At 40.1% G+C, this 26,213-nt stretch overlaps 1 protein-coding gene across 1 annotated transcript in view; it reads right to left on the bottom strand.

The window, feature by feature from the left end:
• The window catches only part of AGBL1 (AGBL carboxypeptidase 1), a 244,763-nt gene that overhangs the window by 125,220 nt on the left and 93,330 nt on the right, over window positions 1–26,213 (bottom strand). The window contains exon 18 of the mRNA XM_064722476.1: window positions 2,270–2,399. Within this exon, the coding sequence (XP_064578546.1) occupies window positions 2,270–2,399 (130 nt within the window). The remainder of the gene's footprint in view (window positions 1–2,269; window positions 2,400–26,213) is intronic.

The following is a 26,213-nucleotide window of genomic DNA, read 5'->3' on the forward strand; positions in this document are numbered from 1 at the left end:
TGCCAGCTAGTTCAGGCCATGGAATCTTTCACTGTCACCAGCATCCACAGCACAAGCGTCAGTGCCACTGATAACACTGAAAATACTTGCATAGTGCTACATTTTAATTAATTTGACTGGATACTGCAGCCACTCCCAGTGTTTATACTCAATTATTCTCTACAGCCCATCCTTCTGCCTGATTTTCACACCACAGGGTAGCTTATGTCTCACCATTCAGCCAAGGCTAAGAGATATTTTGGAGTCTGAGTGCCCAACACAGAAATTTTCCTGGGATATGTCTGGGCAAGCACTGAGCAGACTTGGCACCTCCCAGTGCTTTTTCTTCAGCCTGTCCTTCCATATGGCTGGGACACTGAGACACACAAACCAGTCAGACTCCCAAGCCTGCACTCACTGGGATATGACTCAAAGACATGCACAATTTTTTAATCTATTTGAAGTTATTTGCCAGCACTGATCATACTGATCATCCTAAAGGTAAGGACTGCCTTCTAGCTTAAAAACAACACTCCTTATGAGTCACAGAACCAGGTACCTTTTAAAATAAAAGAAAAGCAGTGTATAAAGTGGAAAGTAAAAAAAGCTGTTGGAAAACTGAACTTTTCGAAATTACTTCTCTTTTTTTGTGTCAAATCTCTTTCTTAATAACATTGTGACAGAACATTAAATGCCAGTTTTGAGGTAGGCATGCTTAGAGGTTTTTTTCCTCCCAATGAGTACATTATTGCAGGCTGTGCTTGTTTCCAAGCTTCATATAATGACTTTGAGAGGCAGCAAACTCTGCTCAGAGCCTTCTGGTCCACTGGAAGTTCCTTTCCCCTTTTAGAGCATCCTGCTCTTCACTAGAAATGAGAGTCTCTGCAATGTCCCAGTGCACTCAGTCTCTTGGTCCCATTAGGGTTCCCACAGGCAACAAGGTAAGTAAAAAAACTCTATTTGACAGTGTGTTTTCTTGTTAACAAAAGAATTAAAGTGGCCTCGGTTTGAGGGGCTGCTAAAGTTCTTTGCTTTGAAGAAACTGCTTGCACATCCCTAGGATAAATTAAACCAAATCAGCTCACAGAAATCATTTGGCTTCCAGTGAACTTGGCTCCATGAGATCTTATAGGTTAAAAGAAAGCCCAATAAAAACAAACAAAAAAAAAAACCCACCCCCAAACTCTCTTCTGAAGGAGGGGAAAGGCATTTTTGAGGGTGTATAAACTAAAATCAATGCATTCTTCAAAGGCAAAGAAAAATCAGTTTATGAAATCTGACATGCAGTCTGTGAGTGAGGGAGATGGTGGGATCAATAGCCTCCCTTCACTCAGCAATGATGAAAACTTGTACTGAGTATTCAACTTTATGCACCTGAATATGACAAGGAGGGTCATGTACTAAAAGAGGCCAGACAGCAAATTACAGGGTAAAACAAGACTCATCCCACACTGCTCTGAACCAAAGGAAAACGTTGGTGACTCAATTTGCAACTCTGAGTTTCAACAATACTCCTCAGCCTACAGAGATATATTTCAGGGCTGTCAGCTTAGACAAAAACTAAATTATGCAAGAATTCTCATAGAGAAGATCACAGACATTTTCACCTTGTTTGGGGCTTTTCTCAGCAAACCCAGAGGGACTCTGGTGCACTTGGACATTTCCTGCCTGGCTGTAGCTATCACCAACAAACCTGCCAGTCCCTGTATCCACATCTGTTTGTCAATATTTGAAACTCCTTGTGGTTTTCCTCCTGGGGTCTCAGAACTATTTTTTCTTTCTGCTGGGCAACTGAGCAGATGGGATGGATCCCAGACCCATCTCATGAATTTCTGGTAGCCCCCAAACCAAATCCTTTCCCCATTACCAAAGCAGCAAGGAGGTTCACACCCTTTGAAGGTTGTGATTGCATGGGGTTTAGCACAGTCCATTTAGACGAAATCCTTTGGAATTCCTCCTAATGCTTCCATGAAGATAGCAATAACTTACTCATAATATTGAGCTTAGTTGGAGAACTTTGAGAATATAAAGAGCTTTCAGAAATTAATTTTCTCATTTTTATTCCAGGTATATAGAGATTCTTGTTAGAAGATGCTTGTTAGAAGAGAGATGCTTGTTAGAAGACTCAATAAGTGATAAATATTCAAAACTTCCAAAACAATTCCACAAGATCAAAGTGCAACAGGACGTGATGCTTCCAAATCACTCCAGCTCCCTAACAGAGCAGTTCACACAAGTACAATAATCAATCCATTGGCAGAATCACACAAGAGAACTGGAAGAGACTCACCAGAGGAGCCCGGCCAATGCTGCTCAGGTAGTAGAGGAGACCTTTGGCGTGGTAAATTGTTGGGTGCAGCTGGGAGCTGGGTGTCAGCCACTGCCTGTTGAGATCATCTCCACTCAGTGAACAACGAAGGCTGAAATCAGGAAGCAGCACATCACAAACTGGCAAAACAAAAGCTGATTCCAAGCATTTCCAATCCTGGCAAGCCGTGGCACAAGGAATGTCAACAGAACACAGATATAATGGTTTTGAACACAGGGCTGGAATGAACCAATAATCCATAATATATTTTTCAGGTTCTTATAGTGTATTAATTTTACTAGTTAAATTTTATTAATTTAATTTCCTTTCTTTCTAAGGTTCACATAATTGCCGTCCTGCAAATAAATGCAGTTTTTCACTTACCTAAGAAGGCACAGATCAAAAGGCCATTTAGAAAGAAGCCTTCTGAAACATTCTAAATTCTGTGCTATGAAATTCACGCTGCTTGCATAGAGCATAGGCTTCTCAAAACTCCCAGAGCAAACAAGCACATCCAACTTCTACTCATTCTAATTGAAGACAGGCACTCAAATCTCATTGACCAGTCTGAAACATGAATGCACTTCAATGAGATGAGCTGGGTGTCTCATTTAAGCTTCTCTACTCACAAGAAATGTCTCTATCTAAAGCCCATCAAGGAGATCATGATGCCTGCTAGAGCATTATGTAGAACAATTACCCAGGTTCACTGCAAAGGCTGGATAAAAAGCTAAATAAGAATCCCAGATTTGCACTGAGGAAGCATTTCCCTTAGTTAGTTACAACATATTCTGTTACTGACTCAATGATCAGTGGAAGACTGTCAGGATACTTGACCATGTGGAGCAGTACAGCACTGTGCAATTCTGAAAAATTCAACTCATCTCCCTTGTTAGTGACTGTGTAGATCAGAGCCTTACACTCTTCAAAGGATGTGCTGTAATTTGGTTGATAATTTCCAAATTCCAGTGTGGTGATAAAATTCAGGAATCCACCTTCCAAAATATGAGATATTGTGGTAGGTCCTCATCATCTCCAAACTATCCTCTAGAATGCTTCCATTGGCACTGCAAAATTGGGGTGCTTCTTGTTCAAAAAAGCTAAAATATCCTAAATGTTGGATGAATTTCTAGCTATGGAGTTGCATCCAGCTTTGCTGAAATTAAAATATAAATGTACTAACAGAGATGGGTTCTGCTGGGGTATGATAGAGGTTAGGGTGTGCTGCATGTGGCATCTTGGGCATTATCAATGGAATGTTTTGTTTTGGTTTTTTTTTAATTTTTAGTAAGTAGGAATAATGGAGAACTGGTTAAAAATGGAAGACAAAGAAATAATGAATCACTAAGGATATTTCATATATCTTTAATGTAGAAAAATAAGTCTTTAATGACATCTTGGGGTTTCTGGCAACACCACAAGATCCATTCCAAATTTACTCTAGTTTTAGTTATCTGAATTCCCTTATTTCCTCATAATCCATACTTCCCAAGTTACTCACTCAGCAAATCAGAAAACACTAGCAATAGCTAACACTTGGGAAGTCAGCAAATGCTGCTGGGAGGCTTCTGCCAAAAATTCTGCATGAGAACATGACAGCTTCCATTGTGTTTTCTAAGGGCTCTTTGGATAAAGTTACCTTTAGGCTCACCTCTCCTGATCTTCAGGACAGCAGCTGCTCAGCTGAGATGAGCAGCTGTATTTCTGCCAAGGATTTGTGTGCCTACAGAGCTTCCCTTTGATAGGTACAATGCCACAGAGAGAGTCACTGGGCTGCATAAAGAAACTCATCTTTCTCCAATGCGACCAGCAAAAAACCCAAAAAACCAAATAACTTCCTTAACATAAAGTTGTGACATCTTCCTCCACCACAGTTACACAGAGAGCAAAACTAAGTGAGAATAACAGCAGAATTTTTATTCTGAAGGTGAAAATGATAGTTGGACTTGTATTCCCATGTTTTAATTTAATATCAAGAAAAAAAAAACAAAAAAAAAAAAAACGGAAGGGAGTCTTGTTGTTTCAGACCTACAGAAAGAGTTTCTCATCATTGTCATTGGTCACACCCCAAACCTACTATATCCCCCTTTCCTGTAGGGATTGACATTAGTTTGTGCCTCCTCAAACCATCCACACTTCCCTCTGCTAAAATGCCTTTGTACCCACTGGATGAGTCCAACATAAAGGGAGAAAAAAAGCAGGGAAATAGAAACTGCTAAAAGGATTCAGTAAGTACAGAGATTAATATTAAGCCACTGCCAAACTCAATTTTATTTTTTAGACTAAACTAAAAGCTTCTTAAAATGTTGATTATTCCTTCAGCAATTATAAAGAAATCCCAGGATATGTCACATAAGAAAAACTCCTAATTAAGTCCATAATACAATCTACCAATTCTGTTGCTCTGACACAAAATGTGACTTTTTTCAGAGGTGACTATGACTAGACAATCCCCAGCTCTGCAGTTCACAGGTGCTTCTGTGCTTAGTATTAGTTTAAAAAGTGTAATCCAACTCTAAAACAATAATTTGGAAGTTCTTATGAACTGTTTGGAAAGGAGGTATCATCCCTACATAAAGCCAAGAGCTTGGAGACAAGGTTCAGCTTTGTCCCTTCAAAGATTAACATTTCTGCTCATTTAAAGCTTTAAATATTAGCCCTCAGCTTGGCTGTATCCACAGCTGTTAGGGACATGCAGAACTCAAATTTAATTACAAGAGGCTGATTTTTCCCACCCTGCTCTGTCCTTCCTTCATTCTGCTAAAATCTGTTTACTTTTGAACATGCCAATTCCCTGCCAGTCCTGTTTCTCCTTATCCCTTCTTTGCTTCTCTCTCTTTCCTAATAGTGATGACATGCACAGATAATGGTTTTGCCCGCTATGCTCTGCAGCCAAGGGTGAAGGTAAAATATTAAGCTGATTTCAAATGCTGATGGCAAATAAAGGGACTGGAGAGCTGAGACTGGCTTTGAATGTTTGGCAGGATTTAATGAAATTCTCTACTCAAATCAAAGGCCTTTCCTACAATACACTTCCAAGCTATTATATTTCCTTTAAATGCTTTACATGTCTTTTCTCTTTTAAAGCCTAAGGAAGACTACATGCCACTTTGGATGGGACTGTGGCAGCTTACAAAACAATTGCCAGAAAAAATTCCAGTAAAAAAACACCACTTCAGTGGCTCTATATAGAGTACCCAAAATTCTGTCGATTTTTACATATCTTCCACCCAAGTCTGCTACCCAGAGATATCTCAAATAATTAAATTGTTATTCTCTTGTTCAACCTGATCTGTTTCCTATAGTCCTCCCTCCCCCTCTACTTTTATATTGCCAAGACATTTTGGTTTTGAGGGCAAAGTAACCTCAGAAACTGCACAAAACTCTGCACAAGCCACGTGTATAGATAGAGAGATCCTACCTGGTCCTAACATGAGCCTTGATAAGGTCAATGGAACATTTCAGTGTACTGCAATAAGCCTGCGTCCCACACAGACACAAAAATGGCAAGGGATGAGAAACACAGGAAAAACAAAACTGAACAGGGTTGTGTAGTAAAGAGATTGGGGATAAGAATAATACACGAGATATTAGACAAGAAAGGCTGAAATGGAGAGAGAGAAAAGTCACTTTTTAAAGAAAATATGTTGCTGTGCTGGGGAGATAAAATACTTCCCAGTCTCCTGTCCATAACAGATAAAAGGAAAGACAGGAGCCATCATATTGAATGAATGATGTCAGGACTGATAATAACAGCACCTGGGGCACAGGGAAATATAAAATCTAAAGGGATGCATCATGTTTGATATGTAGAGAGAAGGATCACCATTCACTGTGCATCTTAAAAGCAGACAGCAGTACCAGAGTAGGATGAGAGTGTCTGTATAAAAGGCAGCAGGCACAAGTAAACATCAAGATGCCATTGAGCAGCATGAGGCAGCTTCAACCAGACACACCATGCTGGACTTTATAAATAACAGCAGCCTAGGATGAAAACTGAAATATTTTTATTAAGATGTTATGGTCCTGCCATTCAGAAAACTGAGAGCAACATGGAGGGGAAAAAATATAAAATGGATAGAAAATCTTTTGTTTCTCTTAATTTGAAATCTTTCCAGAGATCAAGGCTGGTGATGGGAGGAAGCAGTAGCAGCAGTAAAGCCCTCCTTCATATTGTAATGGAGAGTGTTAGAAATATAGCCATTATTTGCTGGCTTGGACTCTGGCTTTGTTCAAGCCCATGGGCTGAAATCATAATGTCTACATTGCACCCTGGTATGGCCCTGTGATGCCAATAATTACTCCAGAAATGGAACATCACCAGAACAATGTAAATTTTGGAGGCTTTACAATGAAACAGTTGTCATCAGCATTACTGCAGTTAACAATTTATTTCCCATCCTTCTCTTTCCTTCTGACTGCAACATGAATGCTAAACTCTGTACAATAGAACCAGGCTCAAGAGCATCTTACTTTCCCTAACATAACCAAAACAGCTGGGAGTCCAGGAGCTGCAATCCCTATTCCTTATCTCTTTCCTTCAAGTGTGTCTTTCATTCTTAAGTCCTAATCACACTCCCATCCTTACTTAAGCATGACCTACTGCCATGCTGATTGTCCTCAAACCTCATTTGTACCACATCTGGTTTTTAAAAAACCAAACAGGTTTTTATCATGATTAGAGCATTGGAGCACCAAAGCAGGCTGGCCCTGTTTAACTGGCCAAATGATAAAAAACAAGGCAAAAAGTCAGCTGGTCCTAAGAGATCCCCATAAAGTACCAAACAATGGTGGTGTTTTTTCAACTGCGCTGTGAAATGCTGCCTATTTATTTTATCACCAAGCCTTTAAAAGGAAATTTTTTATTACTCTCTTCTTTTTTTTTTTTTTTTGTAGCACCTTACCCACACACAATGCCAGACTCACGTCCTGACTGACACTTTGTGCTACCTGGGTGCCAATGAAATCACCTGTCTCATTTCTGCTGCACCACCCTCCCCTCCCAGCACTGACTGCTAAATCCATGATGCACAATTCTTCCTCTTGGACAAACACTATCCTGAGCTATCACTCTGCCAGGTTTTTCCTGCCTCCCTTCAGCTGAGCACTGATACTAATTAGGGTAATGAACCTTCAGCGTTTTACTTGCTGCGTCTGACTGGTTTTGTCACAATGGACAATTCCTTGCTTCCTAAGATAAATGATGCAATCTGTGCTCTCCCTGGTCCGTGCATGTACTGTATCTCTATCCTCTGCCTCTGATGGAAGGGCTCCTTTTCTCTCTGTGGACACATTTCATTAAGCCACACTTGGTCACAAATCACTTGGAGATGCAGAACAAGACCTGCCTCACCCCAGGTAATGCTGCCAATGTCATAATCAAAAAAAGACAAGGGGTTCACCTGATCTGCTGGAAAGGTGAGCAAACAGCACTGTCAGGCATGGGCCAACCTCCCTCCCAGTTCCAAAGGATGCCCAGTTCATTTCTATCTTACTTCTATTTAAATTAGCAGTAATCATTAAATAATAATTAGATAATTCATTCACCTAGAGTTGGCCACACTTTGCACTGTCAAAGAAATCTATGAGAAAAGTTCAAGTAATAAAAGTTTTGTGCTGTTTTATAAAGGAGCAAATAAGGATACAGGGAACAAATAAAAACTGAGTTCTCACCTACAACACAGAGTCATCTCAAGAGTCTCTTGTGAGACTCTTCAAATACTTTATTCAATACAAAAGCCTTAGAACAGCATTTTTAAGACACTGGTTTTGGGTGGAAATTTCACTTTTCAGCTCTTATAAGTATTGACTTTTTGCAGAAATGTTGACTTTTCCTCACCCATCCAACACCAATTCCCCAGAAAACTCTGAATTTTCTGTCAAAACTCCAAATTTTACTACCCAAAAAATGAGAACTGGTTAAGGATATGTCTCAGAAAATATGAATTTGAGGTTTCTTAGGTACCTGTTTCCTCTCTTTCAGAGCATCTCCTTGAGGGGGGCACATTTTCCCTAAATGCAGCATCAGGACTCTGTGGCAACAGCTCAGTGAGATGCAGAACCATGATGCAACATGGGAGTTGTAGTTTGGCTGGAAGAGCCTGTACAAAAACAGCCAAACAACTCCCAAATGGCACAGCGATGACAGTTCCAAATTCAAGTTCTGTTTTTAAATTGGAAGATTTGTCTCCAGGTTTGATTATCCATTATTCATAGAAAAGCTTAAGCCTTCCATGGGGTGAAAAAAAAATAAGCAAAAAAAAAAAAAAAAAACCCTGAAAAATATTTTCCCAAACAGCCCCACTTATATCCTCCTACGAGCAATGTCAGCAAATCCTAATTTTGCAGGCAGGGATATTGAGAAGTGGAGCCACTCATGCAGCAAAGCAGTAAATCAATGGAAAACTAGGAATAGAACCTGACAGCTGATGAAAGCACATCACATTAACTAAAACTTTGCTTTTAAATTTATGTCCTTTAGCCTGTTTCTAATTCTTATATCCTTTCCTATTTTAAATGTGGCTTGTATCCATAGAGCTGGAGAGGATTCTTAAGTGACTTAAGCTAATTGCACACATATGGGTTGCATAGAATTAACTGAGTGGATTTAAAAATCTGTTAGTTAAATCAGTGCAATCTCTGCATATAAATGAGCACTAAGAATTGCAATTTGCAGATGATTGTTCTAAAACTTAAACAAAAATAAACAATGCAGAAGGGCAAAGTGTGACATCATAGAATTAAGTGATAATCACAAGCTAGGTATGTGGAAGCCCAGGAAAAAAAAATAATGAAAAAGAATGTACTCCAGTGACTTCAGATGTTCAACAGTTTTTTCTACAATCCATCCTTAGCCAAGTAGTCCAGGAGGTGGAACCCTGGCACCTGCAAAGCTTTGTATGGGATCAGGCTTGTTTCAGCAGCTGACACCTCCCAGCAAAGCAGGACAGTGGCCTGTCAGCTGGCAAGGAAGAAAGAAAAAAGGAAAAAAAGAGAAAGAAGCCAAGAAGACCTCAGAGAGATGAAGGTGAGGAAGCCTGAAGCCACTCCTCCCCAGCTGAGGTGCAATGTGTCCCATTCTCCATCACCCCCAATAAAAACAAGCAGCAGGATAAATCTCTGCAAGTCACACCTGCATGACAATGAGGTGGTGGTGTTCCAAAATAAGATGCTTTTGAGCACATATATTTTTGGTCCTGTAGGAGGCTGAAAAGTTGTTTTGCCAAATTTGTTCTGTTGATTTCTGAAGAGAGGTTAATAATAAACTTTACAAAAAAGTGTTTAAAACGTGGCTGATCTAGATTAGGCAGTGCTGGTTGTGCCCTGTATTGCTAAGTAGGCTCACATATTAACCCTTCAGTATAAACCCCATTGGTCAAAAAAGATGCTGTTTCTCTTGTCTAAGAAAGATCTGGCACAGGATGGGTTTTCTGTGTCACCAAGTCACTCATGTAATTGTAGGAGCAAAAAAAGGGACTTCAAAGCACAAGAATCTGCTGTGATTTATGGTGAATTTGCCACAGGCTGACATAATTCCTCCATTAGTAAATTATAGTTCTGGAAAAGCAGAATTAACTGAAATGTGCTGATTTGTAGCTTACAAAATAATACAAACCCAAGTACAAATCTTGCTAACTCTTTCCTTGACACGGCCGTGGGCTCAGGAAGATAACACTGAGTTGTGTTTGTTGCTCATCCTAGAAGGGCTCCCCCTCTTTTTCCCACCTCCACCCCATCTTTTTCCAGTTGTTTTAAACTCTGTATGATTATGAAGACATTACAGCTATATCTTCATCATCACTGGAAATTCCCACTACAGGGCTACAGCATTTTGGGACTTGACCTCTACCAACCTCCCAGGCTACTTGCACAGCAAATATCATCTCTCTGCAATATAATAATATTTCCTCACAGGTTACTCAGCAATGATACACATGAAGCCAGGCTTTTTATATTTCTCCTTTGTGACGTGGGATTTCTTACCCTGCCTGTGAATTCCCTTGAGGAGCCAGGAGCTCCTATAAAACACTGTTTGCTTTCTTTGCAATAAATGTTCCCCTCTGTGCAGATGAATAATATTTATGGATCAAACCCATTTGCAATCCAAGTTCCATTTCAGAAAAGGCAAGCTGGAAATAGATGATCTTTAAGGTCCCTTCTAACATAAGCCATTCTATGAAAACAGAAAAAAAAAACTCAAAACAGCCAACATACCACAACACACCACCAGAAAAAAAATAAAAATCAACTTCCCCAAAAACCTAATGAAAACACCTCATTCTATTCTTTTTTTTTTTTTTTGTTATACATTCCACCTGTCCTTGAAAGGATGTGGTTATTTTCCATTTCCCCAGGCATATATATCATTGAATTCTTTCTTTGCCAGCACATTGTATCTTCCTTGTTGTTGTTCTACTCCTACATAATACTTCTCTCCAGTGTTGTGAACTCCTGGCTAACACTTTGCCTAATTCCCTCACATATTCCTGGAGACCATTAAAGCTTTGAGGGACTTGAGCTGTGAGTTAAAAATACCATCACTACCATAACTGGAGACTGCTTTACGCAGTAGCTGGAAAATGATGCATAGAAAATGGTCTGGTAAGTCATTGCAGCTACTGGGAAAAAAATTAAAATAATAATAACAATAAAGAAAATCCCCAAATAAAGCTCATTGTGTTGTGGAGTTTCCTTATCAACAATGTGTGCATCATCTTCCCTACTACATCCCTTCTGTGAATATCTTGGGTAAAGAGTAACAGAAGAACGATTGAGCTCCTCCAGTGGCCAGGCAATGAAATAATGTATTTTAGGAATGCCAGACAAATGATGAATTTGAACTGCCCCTGTATGAAATCTGGCAGCCACAAGGGCCACCCATCCAGCCTGCAGACAACAAAGTGTCACTAATGAAACATCCATTCACCAGGGCGAGCACACCAGCAATAATTACTGAATAATGATAACGGCGAGGAGACAGTGTGAGATAACAGTTCTGCATCTGGAATTCTCTGCAAAACAAATCCAGCCCTCTGCTAGCATCAATCTCATCCTTCAGTGCATCCTCAGACACCAGGCAGCAGTGCTGGGAGGGCATTTGGGGCTCTGATCAGCAGCAAGCAGAGCAGTCACAGGGAGAAAAGCAGTTCAGGGTTCTGTGTGTGGATGCACTAAACTCTCCTTTATTTGTTTACTTTCCCCCACACACATGCACTGTGAGCCTTCAAACCACAGCTGAATCCTAATTCTGATGCTAAAAAAACCACAACAAATTGCACTTACATAACTGCTCATCCAAGCATGGTGTCTCTGGGCACTTCAAAACAGTAAAGTTAAACGAAGCATTCAATACACTTATTAAAATAAAGTATCCACTAGAGAAACCTGATGGGCTTGCAGAGCACTGCAAAACAGTCAGGAAAAAAAAATTTAATGTACACATATAACAAGAAGCAACAGACAGAATTCCTGTCAGAGAGGTAAAAATAAAACAACCAAATTCTCCAGAAAGCTTCAAAAATCCTAGCAAGACTTGGACAAAGTTTTAAGAGAGCTCATTCAAGTGCTAAGAAAAGCTGGCACTGGGACTTCAGGATGCACAGAAAGATTTAAAATTCCTAAGAGGTGCTATCACAATCTCAGGGGAGCGGAGAGACTTGCAATGGGTACCTTGCTGAACATATCAACAGTCCCAGTCTGGCTGGAAGTTTCTAGTAAAGAAAAACTAGGGCACTAGATAGGAACAAATGCATGGAAATGGTTCATATATACTCATGTGAGAAAAAAAAATCTAAGCTGCTTTTGCATAGCAATTGACAAATTTTAATTGGGGACTGGTACGATCAAAAAATTCCCTCTTGAAACAGATTTGTAAAGTGAAGTTACTTGAATACTGAAATAAATGACCTGATTTTTCAAAATATGGAGCTATTCATCATAGCCTATTGAAGTTCAATAGAGTTGCAAGCACACAACATCTTCCAAAGTCAGGAAATTCTTAACTAGCTTCCCGAAAAAAAAAAATAAATAGATTAAGTCAATTAATTTATGGTCCTTAGCATTCATTTTTAACTCTCTCCTTAATATGAATCAGGAAGCTCAAAGCATCAGAAGATATCAGCAGAATTTTCTAGAATGGAGGATGCAGTGCTTATCTAAACATTTTGGGCTTTTTTCCCTTAGCTCTTCCCTGCCAACCTCTCCACACACTTGTTTTTAATGTAACATAATAGAAGAATCATCTTTTAAAGGGGTACAAATTGTGTATATGTGAATATAAGGGGATGGATGGATAATCATGAAAACACCCATGAAGAAAACAGATGATCAGCCTCCCATTTTGGTAGCAAAATGTTTAAAAATCTTGCAGATAAGTAGCACTGCCCTTTTCAGTAAGTTAAAAATATCAGGTCCTGATCAAAAATTGAAATATTTCATTGGAAAATAGATGACAAAGTATCAGGCTGACAGAGCCCCTTATTTAGACAGGGAGAAAAGAGAAGAGAGCTGTAATGCAACCTCTATATCACTTATTATAAGACACAGAGAAGGGTAATCTACAGCTATAGCTCTCCTAGTTAGAAGGCCCATGGATAAAAATTGACACAGTGTCACTAAAAGCAATTTATATCTCCTGGCTGGTCCAACTCAGCACACTCAAATAGCAACCAAAGAATAGGCCCATGTTGTTTATCTTTATAGAAATCCACATCTAAGTGCTACAGTTTTTCTCTGTGTATATAAGAAAACTCATTTTAACCTTCTCATAGAGAAAAAAATATTTTGCATAACTATGTAGAAGAGCTGAACCCATTTTCACTGTTAATACAGATTTAGGCCCAACAGGTGGATGACAGCACTGATATACTGCATTCACAGGGCAGCACAACATTTGCCCCTAAGGAGAAACAGTGCTAAGATCCAACTTGGAACCAAGAGGTTTCCAAAATTCTCTGCCCAAAAAGACAATATTCTGTCATTGCTAGATAACTTCAAGATACTGTTTTCCATGCAGATGCAACTGTAGTGTCTCTCTCAGTAGAATCACATTAAAAAAGCAGAGGAATAAAATTTTCTCAATTTCAAGATGGAGTTGAAAGAGAAACAAGCATGGTGCTTGCTTAAAATAACAACAAATTGCTAACAAAGTCCCTAGAATAATTCTGATCATACCCAATAGTGCTTTTCCTTTTTTAATTTCTTCAGCATTCCATGTTCTTTGAGCTAATTCTACCACTCAGACCCAAGAGAGAATAAAGACTCAGCTGCATAACATTTAGTCAATACAGATAAGCTCACAGAAATATCCCCTGCAAAAATCAATGTGCAAATTCAAGCAGGCCATTCTGATCAGGTGGAATAAAGGTTGTACAAGGTGGCCAATTATTTTGGCTTTCCTTGTATTTCTGGAATATTTATCAGCAAGGGAATTCACTTGCTGCCTACAAGAAAGAACCTAGCTAAAACTTTGACCATGTTCTACCCTTTTTGATGAGCTTCATTCCAATCACATTGTGTAATTAATAATGCCATACAGTAGATAAAAACAAATGCATGGAAGTGATTCATAAATACTCATGGGAGCAAAAAAAATTTAAGCTGCTTTTGCACAGCAACTGACAATTTTTAATAATTTTAATAGTTGTAATTTATATTAAGTTGTAACAATGTGAATGACCAGAGAAAAATATAAATAGTTTTCCAAAAAGTTGATTTTTCTGAGCAGTTGGCAAGTTTGATCACAGAATTTGCTACTGAAAAAAGGGGGGAAAACTACACCAAACCAGTCATATTTTTTGCCATTTTTGAATGGCCAAAATAAACATCTACCCTCTTTAAAAAAAAATCAAGCATCCCTATCCTCTCTCAGAGTGCAGTGAATGCACTTTCAGTGTGAAATCTCCATTTCAATAGGACCATCTCTTTTCAGACTAACACTGGGACATTTCAAACAATTATATAATCATTAAATTAAGCCCAAAAAGCTTCTTTAAGGTATTACTGCCATCACTGTATAGATGGCTAAAGTAACTACAAAACAGTTTAATGACTTGCCTGAGATTGCACAGTAAACATTTGAGAAAAATGGAAAAATGATGATTCAAAGAGTGCAAAACATTCATGGGTTTTTTTAAAGCTGTTCACAGCCTGAAAAGCAATTACTTAGTGGTCCTCAAAGGATGCCATGAAGGATGCTTATCTCTATTCCTGAGCACTGAAAATTACCAGCGACAGACAGCAAAAAGGGATTGCAACCGGGAAAATAATAAAAAAGTGAAAAAAAAAAGAATTCGGTCTATAGAGCTCATTTCTCTCCAGCTCACAAGGCAAATTTGTTGGCCTGAAAAGCCATGCTCACTGAATTGCAGCTTTGAATGTATTTCTCATGGTGTGCCTGCACAGCTGCAAAATCCCAGCTGCAATTAGGGACTGTAGGGCTGAATCTTCCATCACTGCTCCTCTCCTGCAGCTGGCCTGCCACCAGCCCCAGCTGCTGCTCAGCAGCAAGGCAGCGACTGCAGTTGTGTGTAAACAGCAGTAAAACATTAATTTCACAGGTGTGGGAATGGGCTGAGTGTGGTTTCAGCCCAGCACTTCAGGCAGGTGAATACGACTTCCCTGGGAGAAGTCACAGAATGGGGTTTTACACCATCAGAGGGAGGGGGATGAGGTGAGTGCTAAGTGTTCAAACAGCCAAAAACATAATCACTGAATTTCAAAGTAAAATCACTTTAGAGCCAAAAAAAAAAAAAACAAACAACAAAACAAACCACTCATGATTCCAGTTGTGAGCCATTCTCCAAAGATTAAAGATTAGGATGGTGCCCTGTTCTCACATTTGTCTGAGAGGATTCTCGTGTCTTCTGCAGCTCTTCAGCAGAAAAAATACTGCATCAAATGGTTCACAGATGCTAGGGATGAATTAACAGGATGATAGCTTACATCCAAACCCACAGATTCATTCCTCTCTCAATATTCAAGTTGACCCTAAATAATCCATTTTGGTGAATCCTTCTGAGCCCAGCCTCTAAAGGGTACAAGTAAATCTCTCATTTAACTGGTGCAAACCTAAGAAAATTGCACCACTAGAGGACACTGACAAAATTAAAAGGACTTAGTGCTTAACATCCACTCCAACAATCATTTATTGCTTCAGTTTTGTTTCTTTTGTTTCCTTTCTTTCGTTTTCATTGCTTCCCCCAATAAAAGGATCCCCTTAATTCTTTCTCTTCTCTTTCTTTTAGAGAAGAAAAAGATGTTGAGATTCAAAATAGATCTCATGGGCAGCAACACACTGACACAGCACATATCTCTCCACTGCAGGTCTTCATTTCAAGCTTTCAATGCTGCTCAGGAACTTCACATTTCATTCTTATGTAGAGAAAACCATCTCTTCACCTCTCAAAGAGCTAAGCAAGCCTTGAAAGAAAAGAAAAAAAAACAAACCAACAGTACCCAAAATGTTGAAAGCTGTCACATCAAAGACAAGACAAAAAATATTCTACCAACCATCCTCTGCAAACACATCTCCTCTCTTTCAGTTTGTTCCAAGTGTAGAGCTCCAGAAGAAGAGGAGCTGCTCTATTATAAACTGTTGTCTAAATAACATAGAGACATTAACTAGGCCAGGAGGTCTTTTGTAGATAAAGATGAGGAGATGTAGTTGAGGAGCTGCCAGTTCCCTTCCTGCCTCTTACAGGTCTGTCCCTTTACCTGCCTAATGGGCAAAGCACCAAGGAAAATTCCCCTTGGAAAGGGTTTTCCTGTTCTGACAGTGCTGGCAGTGCTGCAGTAGTTGGGAAGGAATGCCAGCCCCATCACTGGGAGCAGACTGTTTATCACTGACACCAGAAAGCTGCTGGAATGGGAGGACTTGGGGCCAGCACTGCCAAAAGGGGATGTTTGGGCTGGCAGTGGGAAGGAAAAGGGATGCCACAGGGCTGTCCTAACTTATGCTACTGGCACTGCTCCTTGGGTAGAGCTCACTACCTTGAATTGGCAGAAAGACCTCAGAGCTCAATCCTTTCCTCCCTAAATGATTCTTCAATCTGTCACAAAGAACAACTAATGGACAATGAAAAGAAATAGGTGATTTATTTTTTTTTCCTCGTGCTATGGAGATTCTCCAATATACAGTTTAAATTTCCCCTTTGGAGGAGAAATGGTACAAGCAGGACTTAACCTAATTTAAAGATCTCTGCTGTTGGCCTACAAAAGGAACAGGATCATTCAGTAGTCAGAGACTGATTTACTGTCACCATTTATTCCAAGAACCTTGTTTACTCTAATAAATCCTTATGCTCTTGCCTTACTCCAGAGGACAAATAATCACCAGGTCCTCCTCCTCTAACAGGGTCAGGAAGATAAATGCCCAAAGCCACTCAGCCTTGCAGACAGCAGCAGCTTTGGGCTTTCATGGTGTTCCTTCACAGCTACTTCTGCTCATGCTGTGGGGTCCTCCAGGGATGATTTGTCACAGCCCACAGCAAGTTGCCTAACAGTTCCTCACATAATTCAGTGACAGGTTACATCATTGTTTCTCCTGGAGTGCCTCAGGGGGTCTCCTCCTCCTTGCTTTTCCCTTTGCCAGCTTCCACTCACATCTACCATCTCAGCAGGGATGTTATTTGAAGCAATGACAAAGTTTTGGAACAGGTTCCAAGGTAAATTAGTTTGCATCTGTTACAATTTCTGCTATAAACTATGCTTGCATCCCACAAAAAAATCTCTGGGATAGAAAACTTTTAAAGAGTGGAGGCTCAAAGACCCCAGTGGCTTATTATTGACCTAATCTCTCCCTTAAGAAGCTAAAGTAATCTTGCTGCAGCAGCAGTTTGGGAGATACCACTTGAATAAAATAATGATAGGAATAAACTCAGAAAAATCCCTTTTCTTACTGGCTATTAAATCCTTCTGAAGCAGGGGAAGTGTCAAGAATAAAGCTTAGGACAAATGGCTGGATATATTTTTTTGCTTTCATATGTGTAAAGTAACTCAAGAGCCTTGAAGGAAAGAATCACTTCCTTGGGTATTCTGATTCAGTGAGCTAAGTTGAAAATCATTCCAAAACATGTTTCCCATCATTACAAAGGGACATTTGAGTCAACTATGTTCTCAAAGTATTATTTACATCCACTTCTCAGGATTTCATCAAATGCAAAGTGACTATGCTGATTGAATGGACACAGCTCCTTAATTGCGTTCAGAAAAGAGAGCTGCTTGAATTTTATTTATTTACTTACTGATTTATTATTATTATTTAGCTGTCTGCTTCCAACTGCAAGTAAGTCTTTGCTGCTCCATTAACCTGATCACATATCTGTGTTTCCAACTCAGCCCAGAATGTCCAAACAGGAAATATCTCTGCAACACTTGGGGAGGCCATGTCCTGCATTTTATGGCCAAATCGTGGGTTCCATTCTTAATGAGCACCTGTCCAGGTTTCCTACACAGTAAATAGATATTCTCCAAGAGATTGTGTGTGCACATCTTACATCCTAGCAAGAGTTGCAATGACAAGGGAGCACCAGCACATATCTTCCTTTTGCTGTTCCCAAAAGAGAGGTTTTCTTGCCATCACAATCCTTACACACAGTGTTTGCTACTTGTTACATCCCATCTGCCAGCAGATGTTCAAGCCAGATGTTTCACTGACAGCTTCTGATTGGTTCAGAGCAGAGACAGTTTGTTCTTAAAACAGGATTTAAAAACGAAAAAAACAAAAACAAAAGAACCCAAAAAAACCACAGGAGACATTTACACAGCACAATTGGGTTGCACTTGCAGTTACCAGCAGAGCAATTGTGAATTTCCAGTGGGGTGTAGGAAAACAAGATCCAGTCATAAGGTACCTATGTTGACCTGCATGCCCTTCAAGCTAAAGGCTGCAGAAATGCTTCACACAATGTTACTCAGAAGACCATCTAGACAGCTATTTACCATTTCCTGAAACAAGAAAATTAATCAAACCACTGTTCTCCTGTTTTGTATGACTGGCCAGCAGTATATGCATTTTCAGAACATTGACCAATGCCAAAGATATCCCTGTTAGAATGCAGGGCATTATGCTACACATGAAAATAAGCTCTTTAGAATAGACAATAACAATTCTTATTCCTTCTGCTCTTGGGCATAAGATTACCTCAGCAAACATAGAAAGTTTTTCCTCCCCATCCCATCACCATTAGAATGGCCTGCTCAGGATTCAGTATTGACACTTGGTGTCCCCTGTTTAATCTGATGATGACTACAAATGTCAGGCTTTGTCCTCTTGGACCAGGCTGCCATCTGATGCCTGCCACTTCTTTACTATGGTTTTTTACCTTCCTTTCATCTGCTACTACATTGCATGGTGAAGAAGAAAAGATGTTTTCTTTCTTTTGCCTATAAACTCTTCATTGCACTTCAAAGTAGCAGGGGGGAAATAATTACAAATGGTGAAAAACATTGCTCAAAACAAATAAAAAGAGGAAAAAGTGAACCCTTCTCTTTAGTAAATTGATGCATCAATATATATATTTTAACATGACCTTTCTATACCCAGATGCACTGCAGATATGTCACAGATAATTTTGAACAAATAAGGTGATCTTCCTTCCAAATGTACCACCAGCAAGTCTGACACAATTTTTTTTTAAAATCCAGAAATTATTCACAATATTCATTTGTTTCCTCTAGACACTTATCTTTTTTTACCTCCAGGTAAAACAGCTTATAAAAGCAACACCTTTCCCAAATCCCTACTGGAAGCAAAAGGAATATTACATTATAATCAGCTCCACACAGACAAATGTTTTATTTGTACCTCACCAAAGAAAATAAAAATAAATAAATAAATAAATAAATATATACACACACACCAGCTAATTTTATCTAAATAAAAATCACAGTGCAGCTTTTAAATTATTTAAAATTATTTTCTCAACCTGCTGAGGTATTTTTTAATTGTTTGGGATGAGTGACAACAAATGCAGATTCAGAGAGTGAAACCCCAGAGATGTTTACAGTAGGTCATGGAATCCTGGGGCTCTTCCATAGAAACTAAGATAAATGGAATATTACTAACACAATTTTTAAAACAAGACAATTTCCTTTCACTTAGCCAAAATAATTTCAAGGAGAAGCAGAGAAATCTGCTGCCATTTTCAGGTTTGATGGCTGCTCTTCTCTTGTAAATTCTTCCCCACTACCACCTGTTTCATACTTGTCATTAATATCATAATTACTGAACTGCTACTCAGAAAATTTAGCAGCAACACCACCTATTATTTACTGGAGATTAAGGGAAAATGCCATAGAAATGAAAGCTATGGTTTGGAAGATATAAGCCCAGGAATCATTTTCCTGGGATTTGAGCTTGTTCCAGATCTGAGGAAAGTTTAATGTACACTAAAGATTCTGAATGCTATTAATTGGACCATATAACACTCTCTCTTATTTAATATAAAACAGTCTATATAAGTAATAGGGGGAAATACTGTAATCGCACAGGCCAACAGGGAGCAAAGCTACTTAATGAATCGAAAAGGAAGAATTATTTCACAAATGCAGGAGAAATACTAGGCCAGGGTTTCCCCAGATTGAGGAATATTGTCAGAGCAGCAGAGGGAGGCCAGAAAGGGAAACAAGGCCTAACACCCATCAGAACAGGGCAAACTGAGAATAGTTGACATAAAGCACACAATTTTTCAGCAATGACTACAGCTCCTAAAATACATAGCACCCTAAATAACTCCTGGAATCTTGGTACCAAATCTAGGTAATAATTAGTCTGCTTGAAAACAGCTGGATAAACCTTCCTATATGCTGTATGAAAGGTGCCCTCTCTGAACTACAGTATTTTGTGATCATAGAGTGGTTTGGGTTGGAGGGACCTTCAAGGTCATCTTGCTCCGTCCCCCTGACATGTGCAGGGACACATTCCACTGGACCAGGCTGCTCCAATCCCCATCCAATCTGGCCTTGAACATTTCCAGGGATGGAGCATCCACAGTTTCTCTAGGCTGTGTTCCAGTGCCTCATCACCCTCAAAATATAGATTTTTTTTTTTCCCCCTAACATCTAATCTAAACTTACTTTCTTTTAGTTTGAAGCCATTCCCTTTTACTGTCACTCCAGGCCTTGTAAATAGTCTCTTTCCTGCTGGCTTCCTTCAAGTACTGAAAGGCCACAATTAGGTCATCCCAAAGCCTTTTCTTTCCCATTTCTCACAACCTTTCCTCATAGCAGAGAAGTTCCAACCCTCCAAACATCTTGCTGGGTTCCTCTGGGCTTGCTCCAGCAGGCTGATCTTCCTGGGCTGGGGAAGGGGGCAGCTCTGTGTTGCAGATATCTTCGATGAAAAATCTTTTTTTTAGGATTTTTCCTCCTGAGAAACTGAGAGGCTTCAGGAACAAAATGTAAACATTGATTATCTGCTGCTGTGGAATGCAACAGGTGCATCTGTGATTGGCCCATGTTGGATATTTGTAATTAAAGGCCAATCACAGCCCAGCTGGCTCAGACACAGAGCCCAAGCCACAAACCTTTGTTATCATTCTTTGCTATTCCATTCTTAGCTAGCCTTCTGATGAAAACTTTTTTCTTCTATTCTTTTAGTATAGTTTTAATGTAATATATATCATAAAAGAATAAATCAGCCTTCTGGAACATGGAGTCAGCTCCTCATCTCTTCCCCAATCCGAAAACCCCTGTGAACACGGTCACAGCTCTGCATGTAAGGTTTCACCAGAGTGGAGCAGAGGGGCAGAATTCCCTCCCTTTTCCTGCTGCCCACACTCCTCTGGATGCAGCCCAGGATGTGTTTGGGGCTGCCAGAGCACATGGCTGGGTCATGTCCAGCCTCTCAGCCACCAGCCCTTGTTCTTGTTAAACCTCATTGATTTTCCATGGGCCACTGCTCAAGCTTGCCCTGGTCAATGTCCTTCTTTGAACCCATCTGACAATAATGAACTATCTTCAAAGAGTCTCTCTACTACCAGGAAACAGCAGCAAACATTTCTCTGAGCAGTTCCCACCAGTAATGATAAGCAATGACCACGGAGCTTCCAAGGTCCTTGGTCCACATCATGCTAGATAGGAACTTCAAAAAATCCTAGTGGATTACCAAAGAAAAAATAAATAAAGATGACAAGTGGGAGACTGGGAAGCAAAAGCCAGAAGGAGAACTGCTTGGGGAGAGAGACATTCAAGAGAAGGAAAGGGCAAAAGTTTAAGACAAAGAAAGACAGATTCTGAACTGAGAAGAATTTAGGATATAACTCCCTGTGGGGGGAAAGCAAGGGAAAAAAACACCATATGCTGGGATAACAAGGAAAAGCAAGCAAAATATTTACATTTCTTTTCACATAACTGAAAAGGTATAAATCATAAGAAAAACCAGCTTGGTACTCTGGGGGTTTCTCAGTATTGTTTTGTTTACACACAGAGACCCAGGACTTTGCTTAGAGCATCTTCCATTAGCTCTACAGAGCAGAATTACAAATGAGAAACCAGATCATTCTCTGGAAATGATGCTAATATCAGTCTCCCACGGTTAATAAGCTTCTGCACTGTGGAGGTTTTGGCTGAAAGTTCATGCTGCAAATCCAAATAGCACTGGGCAAACACCGGATTGGATTCCTGGAAAAAATGCCAAACTCTTGCACCAAAACCCCAGAAAGATGAGAAAAACAACACTCTTATCATTTGGCAACGTTGCTTTTCCTTCCCTGTTTCCTGCAAATACTGGAAAGAATCTAATTTTCAGTACACTCCTTGTTACCAAAAATCCTAACACAATTTATAGACTGTAATTATAAACCAGACAGTGAAACATGAAGAAACTGAAGACAACAGCTGTTCTCCAATGCAGAGCTAAATGCAGAGCTAAGAATACATTATCAGTCCCAAAAAGCAGTAACAGCCTACAGGACCTTTAAAACAGGAAAAAAAAGTAAAAATTAAAGTCAAAGGCTGAGTTTCACTATCCAGCATGAGATGCCAGTCCATCATTTGTGCCTGTAAGCTATTGACAGATTGCTCCATCAGGTTACAAGATACTGACATCATTTGTCTGTTACTGAAATGCAGCTAAAACATTCAAATATAATAAAGTGACACCTCCACATCATGTTGGAAGGTAAACAAGAAAGAGCTATCAACCAAAATTAGTGCTCCAAGGGAGGAAACAGCACAAGTGCTTGACACATCATCAAGGATTACTGCCCTATTTAACAAGATTCCTCTGATGACAGGTCATGACAAAAGTGATGGCTCATAGCCTGGGCTATAGCTTTTGCAGACCAAAGCAGAAGATGCCACGTGGCCTTGCTCCTCCTCTGAAGGCAGTACACAGGGCTCACATTGCAAGGGTTGTTTGAGTTTAGAGAGAATTCAACATCCAGAACAGAATTATTTAAAAGGTGTCATAAATGGAGTAAACATTAACCTTTAAAATATCTGAATAGATATCTTCTTGTCATAGCTGGTCTGGATTATATTTAATTGTTGTGGGGTTTTTTTTCACCTATTTTATGTTAAGAATGCACACTGAAAGCAGAATACACTACAGCAGTCTACTGCAGAGAGCTAAAGGATCATGGAGAGATGCATGGAGGGTATTAGAGATGCTTTTTTTCACTCTATTGTTTCTTATGACCCCTTACAATAAATGAAACTTGAATTTAGAATTCCTCCCTGCTTTGCTTGTTCATCTATTCCCCCAGCTTAACCTTTCTTTTTCAGCCTTACCCTCAGGATTTCTTACCCCTGGCTATGCCATTCCAAGCACTTCTTTTCTTTGTACTCAGCCAGGTCTGCCTCACTGTGACTTCAGCCGTAGGAGTTAGCAAAATTGGCTGCTTTGATTAGAAATGTGTGAGTGGAAGGCAGATAATAGCCTGGTTCTTTACACCTGATCTCCCAGTGAGGGGTCATGGACAGGGGTCAACAGCTGAAATAAGTGTCTCATCACATGAGGAGTTTGTGAAGGAAAATCTGCACTGTCAAATGAAGTGGAGCACAGCAGCACCGGGAACTGGAGGGCCCTGATTTATCTGTATATTTGGGTTGGTTTGTGTTTGGCGAATTTTATTCTAGGAAAGAGCTTTCAGGAACTGCAGAACCTGAAGTCCTGCGCTGAACTGCAGAACAGATGCACCTGAGGGACTGGCAGCTCCATCCTCCCAGAAATGGAGTTGCCAGAGGGGTAAGAGAAGCTGTAAGCACCCACTCTTCTCCAAGGCTGCGCTCTCATTCCTGCCATCAGGCTGCAGGAATAATCTGGAAGCAAAGGGATTTCCTTAAACCAGCTCACTGATGGGCTCTGATTAAATTATCTCCAGGCTAATTAATTTGTTGATTGACGCTTGTAACATGAAGACCATCCCAGATAATTTGAGACTGGCCATTGGTGACTCATCAAGTTAAAGCCTTTACTTTAAATGTGACTGTTATGAATGAAATGCCGCATAGTGACATTTGATATTTTGCACCAATTACTGCTGTGCATGCGGGCACATAAGCACCATTTAAGCAGAGTCAGACTCAGGCTTTTAGGAGCTCAGGGATCAAAAGAGACAGACTACTTGTCTTGTCTAGGTTTATAGACTACATAGCCATTGAGAGTCCATTAATCATGTAGAGGAAAGAAAGCCATTATGGCTAATGAAAAAGAGAGATGGAGTCAAGGAGGTTGAAATGGACAGGTGCCAGTTGTGCCACACAACCTTTGATCCTCCTGAACAGCCACTGGTGCATGTATCAATCTGAAATGAATTTTAAAAAATAAAGAGCTACTCTTGGGTTAAATGTGACACAGAGAGAAGAAGTCCGAGTTCAAGTCACACCCTTTCCAACAGCAGGAGACAGAGCTGTGAAAGCCCACCCCATTACTGTTCAAATTGAGTGGTCAAAACAAGTAGGGTGTCCTACAGACAAGGTTCCTGTGTCAGGTGTGTTGAGGGTCAAAGTTCTGTTCCTTCCATCAAGACTCTTTTATCACGCTTACCTTTAAAACAGCACTTGTGCCACTTTGCCTGTGCTTCACATGTCTCATACACATAGGAAATTACAGATTAGGACTTTAATTCCACTGCATTTCAGGCTCAAACTACTGAACAGAGGTGAAAGGGAGAAAGAGAGGAAATCTGAGGAAAGAAGGAAAGTCTGGGGATGTATAAGGGCACAGAACCATCAGAGCTTCCAGTCCAAAACATGGTGGTAAACAGGCTTCCTTTAGAGAAATCTTAGATGTTTAGAATTAAACATGGTGGGTTTTTGAAACCTTTTGTCTTCATGATTTGTGAGACAACTGTTGAAAAAGGTTTATTCTTGACTAAGATGTAAACAGAAGTTTCAACAGAAAAAGACTTTAAAATTCTCAGCACAAGACTCAGAGGCTATTATGCCCATGAGAACATGTACTTTCAGCTTTCTTATTTTCTCCTTTGAGCACACCATTGACCCTACCTGCAGCTTCCCCCAGCTGTTTGTGTAGCAGCCTCTTGTTTTGGAGAGTGTGCTGAGAGGAAGCCAGCATGATGGATAACAGGAGTCCTTTGACATACCATGTCATTTATCACATAACAGCCTCAATCCTGCTAAGGTGGCCTTCTCCATATGTCACTGTCAGCTTCTGTGCCACCTCAATGCATCAAAAAGAAAAGTTTGAATATGAAGCACTGTAATTCCTAAGTCACAGCTCATTGCAGCTTTCCAGACATGAAGAACCATTCTGTCTATCTGCCAGCTTGTTTGTTTAATTTTCACTGTCTCACATATGTGAGAAATTAAGTCTTCAGTGTGGAAGAAAACCAGAAAAAGTCAGAGGTCTAGCAGAGGGAAGGAAGATAAAGATCTCTAATTCCATCAGGAATCCAACGTGACATTTTGAAGTGGAAAAAGAAAAGGCAGCCTATGTCCAATATGTAATAGGGAATTAGTAAGAATTCTTCCTTCTTCCCACTCAAGGAAAGAAGTTCTCTAATGGGCTGAGAGGTTCTCTAATGGGCCGGTGTGAATGTAGCAAGCTTAAAGCAATGCAGATAAGCTCCTGAACTCGTCTGCCTAATGGACATCCATCTCATATCTTCTGCCACTTGAAGGGTACAAAATGCACTGAAGGCTTCCAGGAAAGCATCTTGAGGTTATCCAGCAGGTCCTGCATTGGGCTACCTCAATTAATCAGAGCTCACCCAGCAGTGCAAGATTTCAGCAAGTCAGTTCCCAGGGGACACCTGAGAACACAAGCAAGAGGAGGCTGGAGCCTCTGCTCCTCTCTGTCCTGACACAAATCCAGGAGTCTCTGTGCAGTCTTGTGAGCTTTACCACAGATGGCAGAGGAAGCATAAGCCACCCACACTTCTCCAGGAGCCTGAAGGGATGCAGCCTGGCTCAGGTTAATTAAGTGCAAAATCGAGTTTGGGCTGCCTGGAGCACTCACACCATATAACATATATTTTTGCATATAACATATGGAGTTATCTTCCCCTCTCCAGTGTGAAATTGTCAAGGCCATCATTCTTCATTTCTAATTCAAAAACACTCCTGCAACAGGGCAAGATCCCTTTTCTCAGCTTGCTCTAAGAAACCTCCCTCCTCCTGCCCTGCTCATAGCCCAGTCTCTGCAGAGCACCCCCAGCACATCCATGGCTCTCCAGATGAATCCACAACAGGCTCAGTTTTAGCTCCTTGAGTGACCCATGACTGAGCACAGCTCCCACATCGAGCCAGGCAAATTGTCCTACCACCCACCCCGTCTGTGAATCACCACTTAGAAAATCTAAGTTACAAACTTCCTTTTCACATTCTTGTAGCAGCTTACAAAGCTTACATTCCTGGCCCAAATTGATATGAATCATAAACCCATTTCCCAGGTTAGATAAATTTGCATTTTACTTCCAGTGATTCACAGACTCCCCCAGCATGAATGGTGTTAAGCTCCAAG

The sequence above is a fragment of the Zonotrichia leucophrys genome, chromosome 10, assembly GCF_028769735.1.
Source record: "Zonotrichia leucophrys gambelii isolate GWCS_2022_RI chromosome 10, RI_Zleu_2.0, whole genome shotgun sequence".
In the NCBI taxonomy this organism is placed as follows: Eukaryota; Metazoa; Chordata; class Aves; order Passeriformes; family Passerellidae; genus Zonotrichia; species Zonotrichia leucophrys.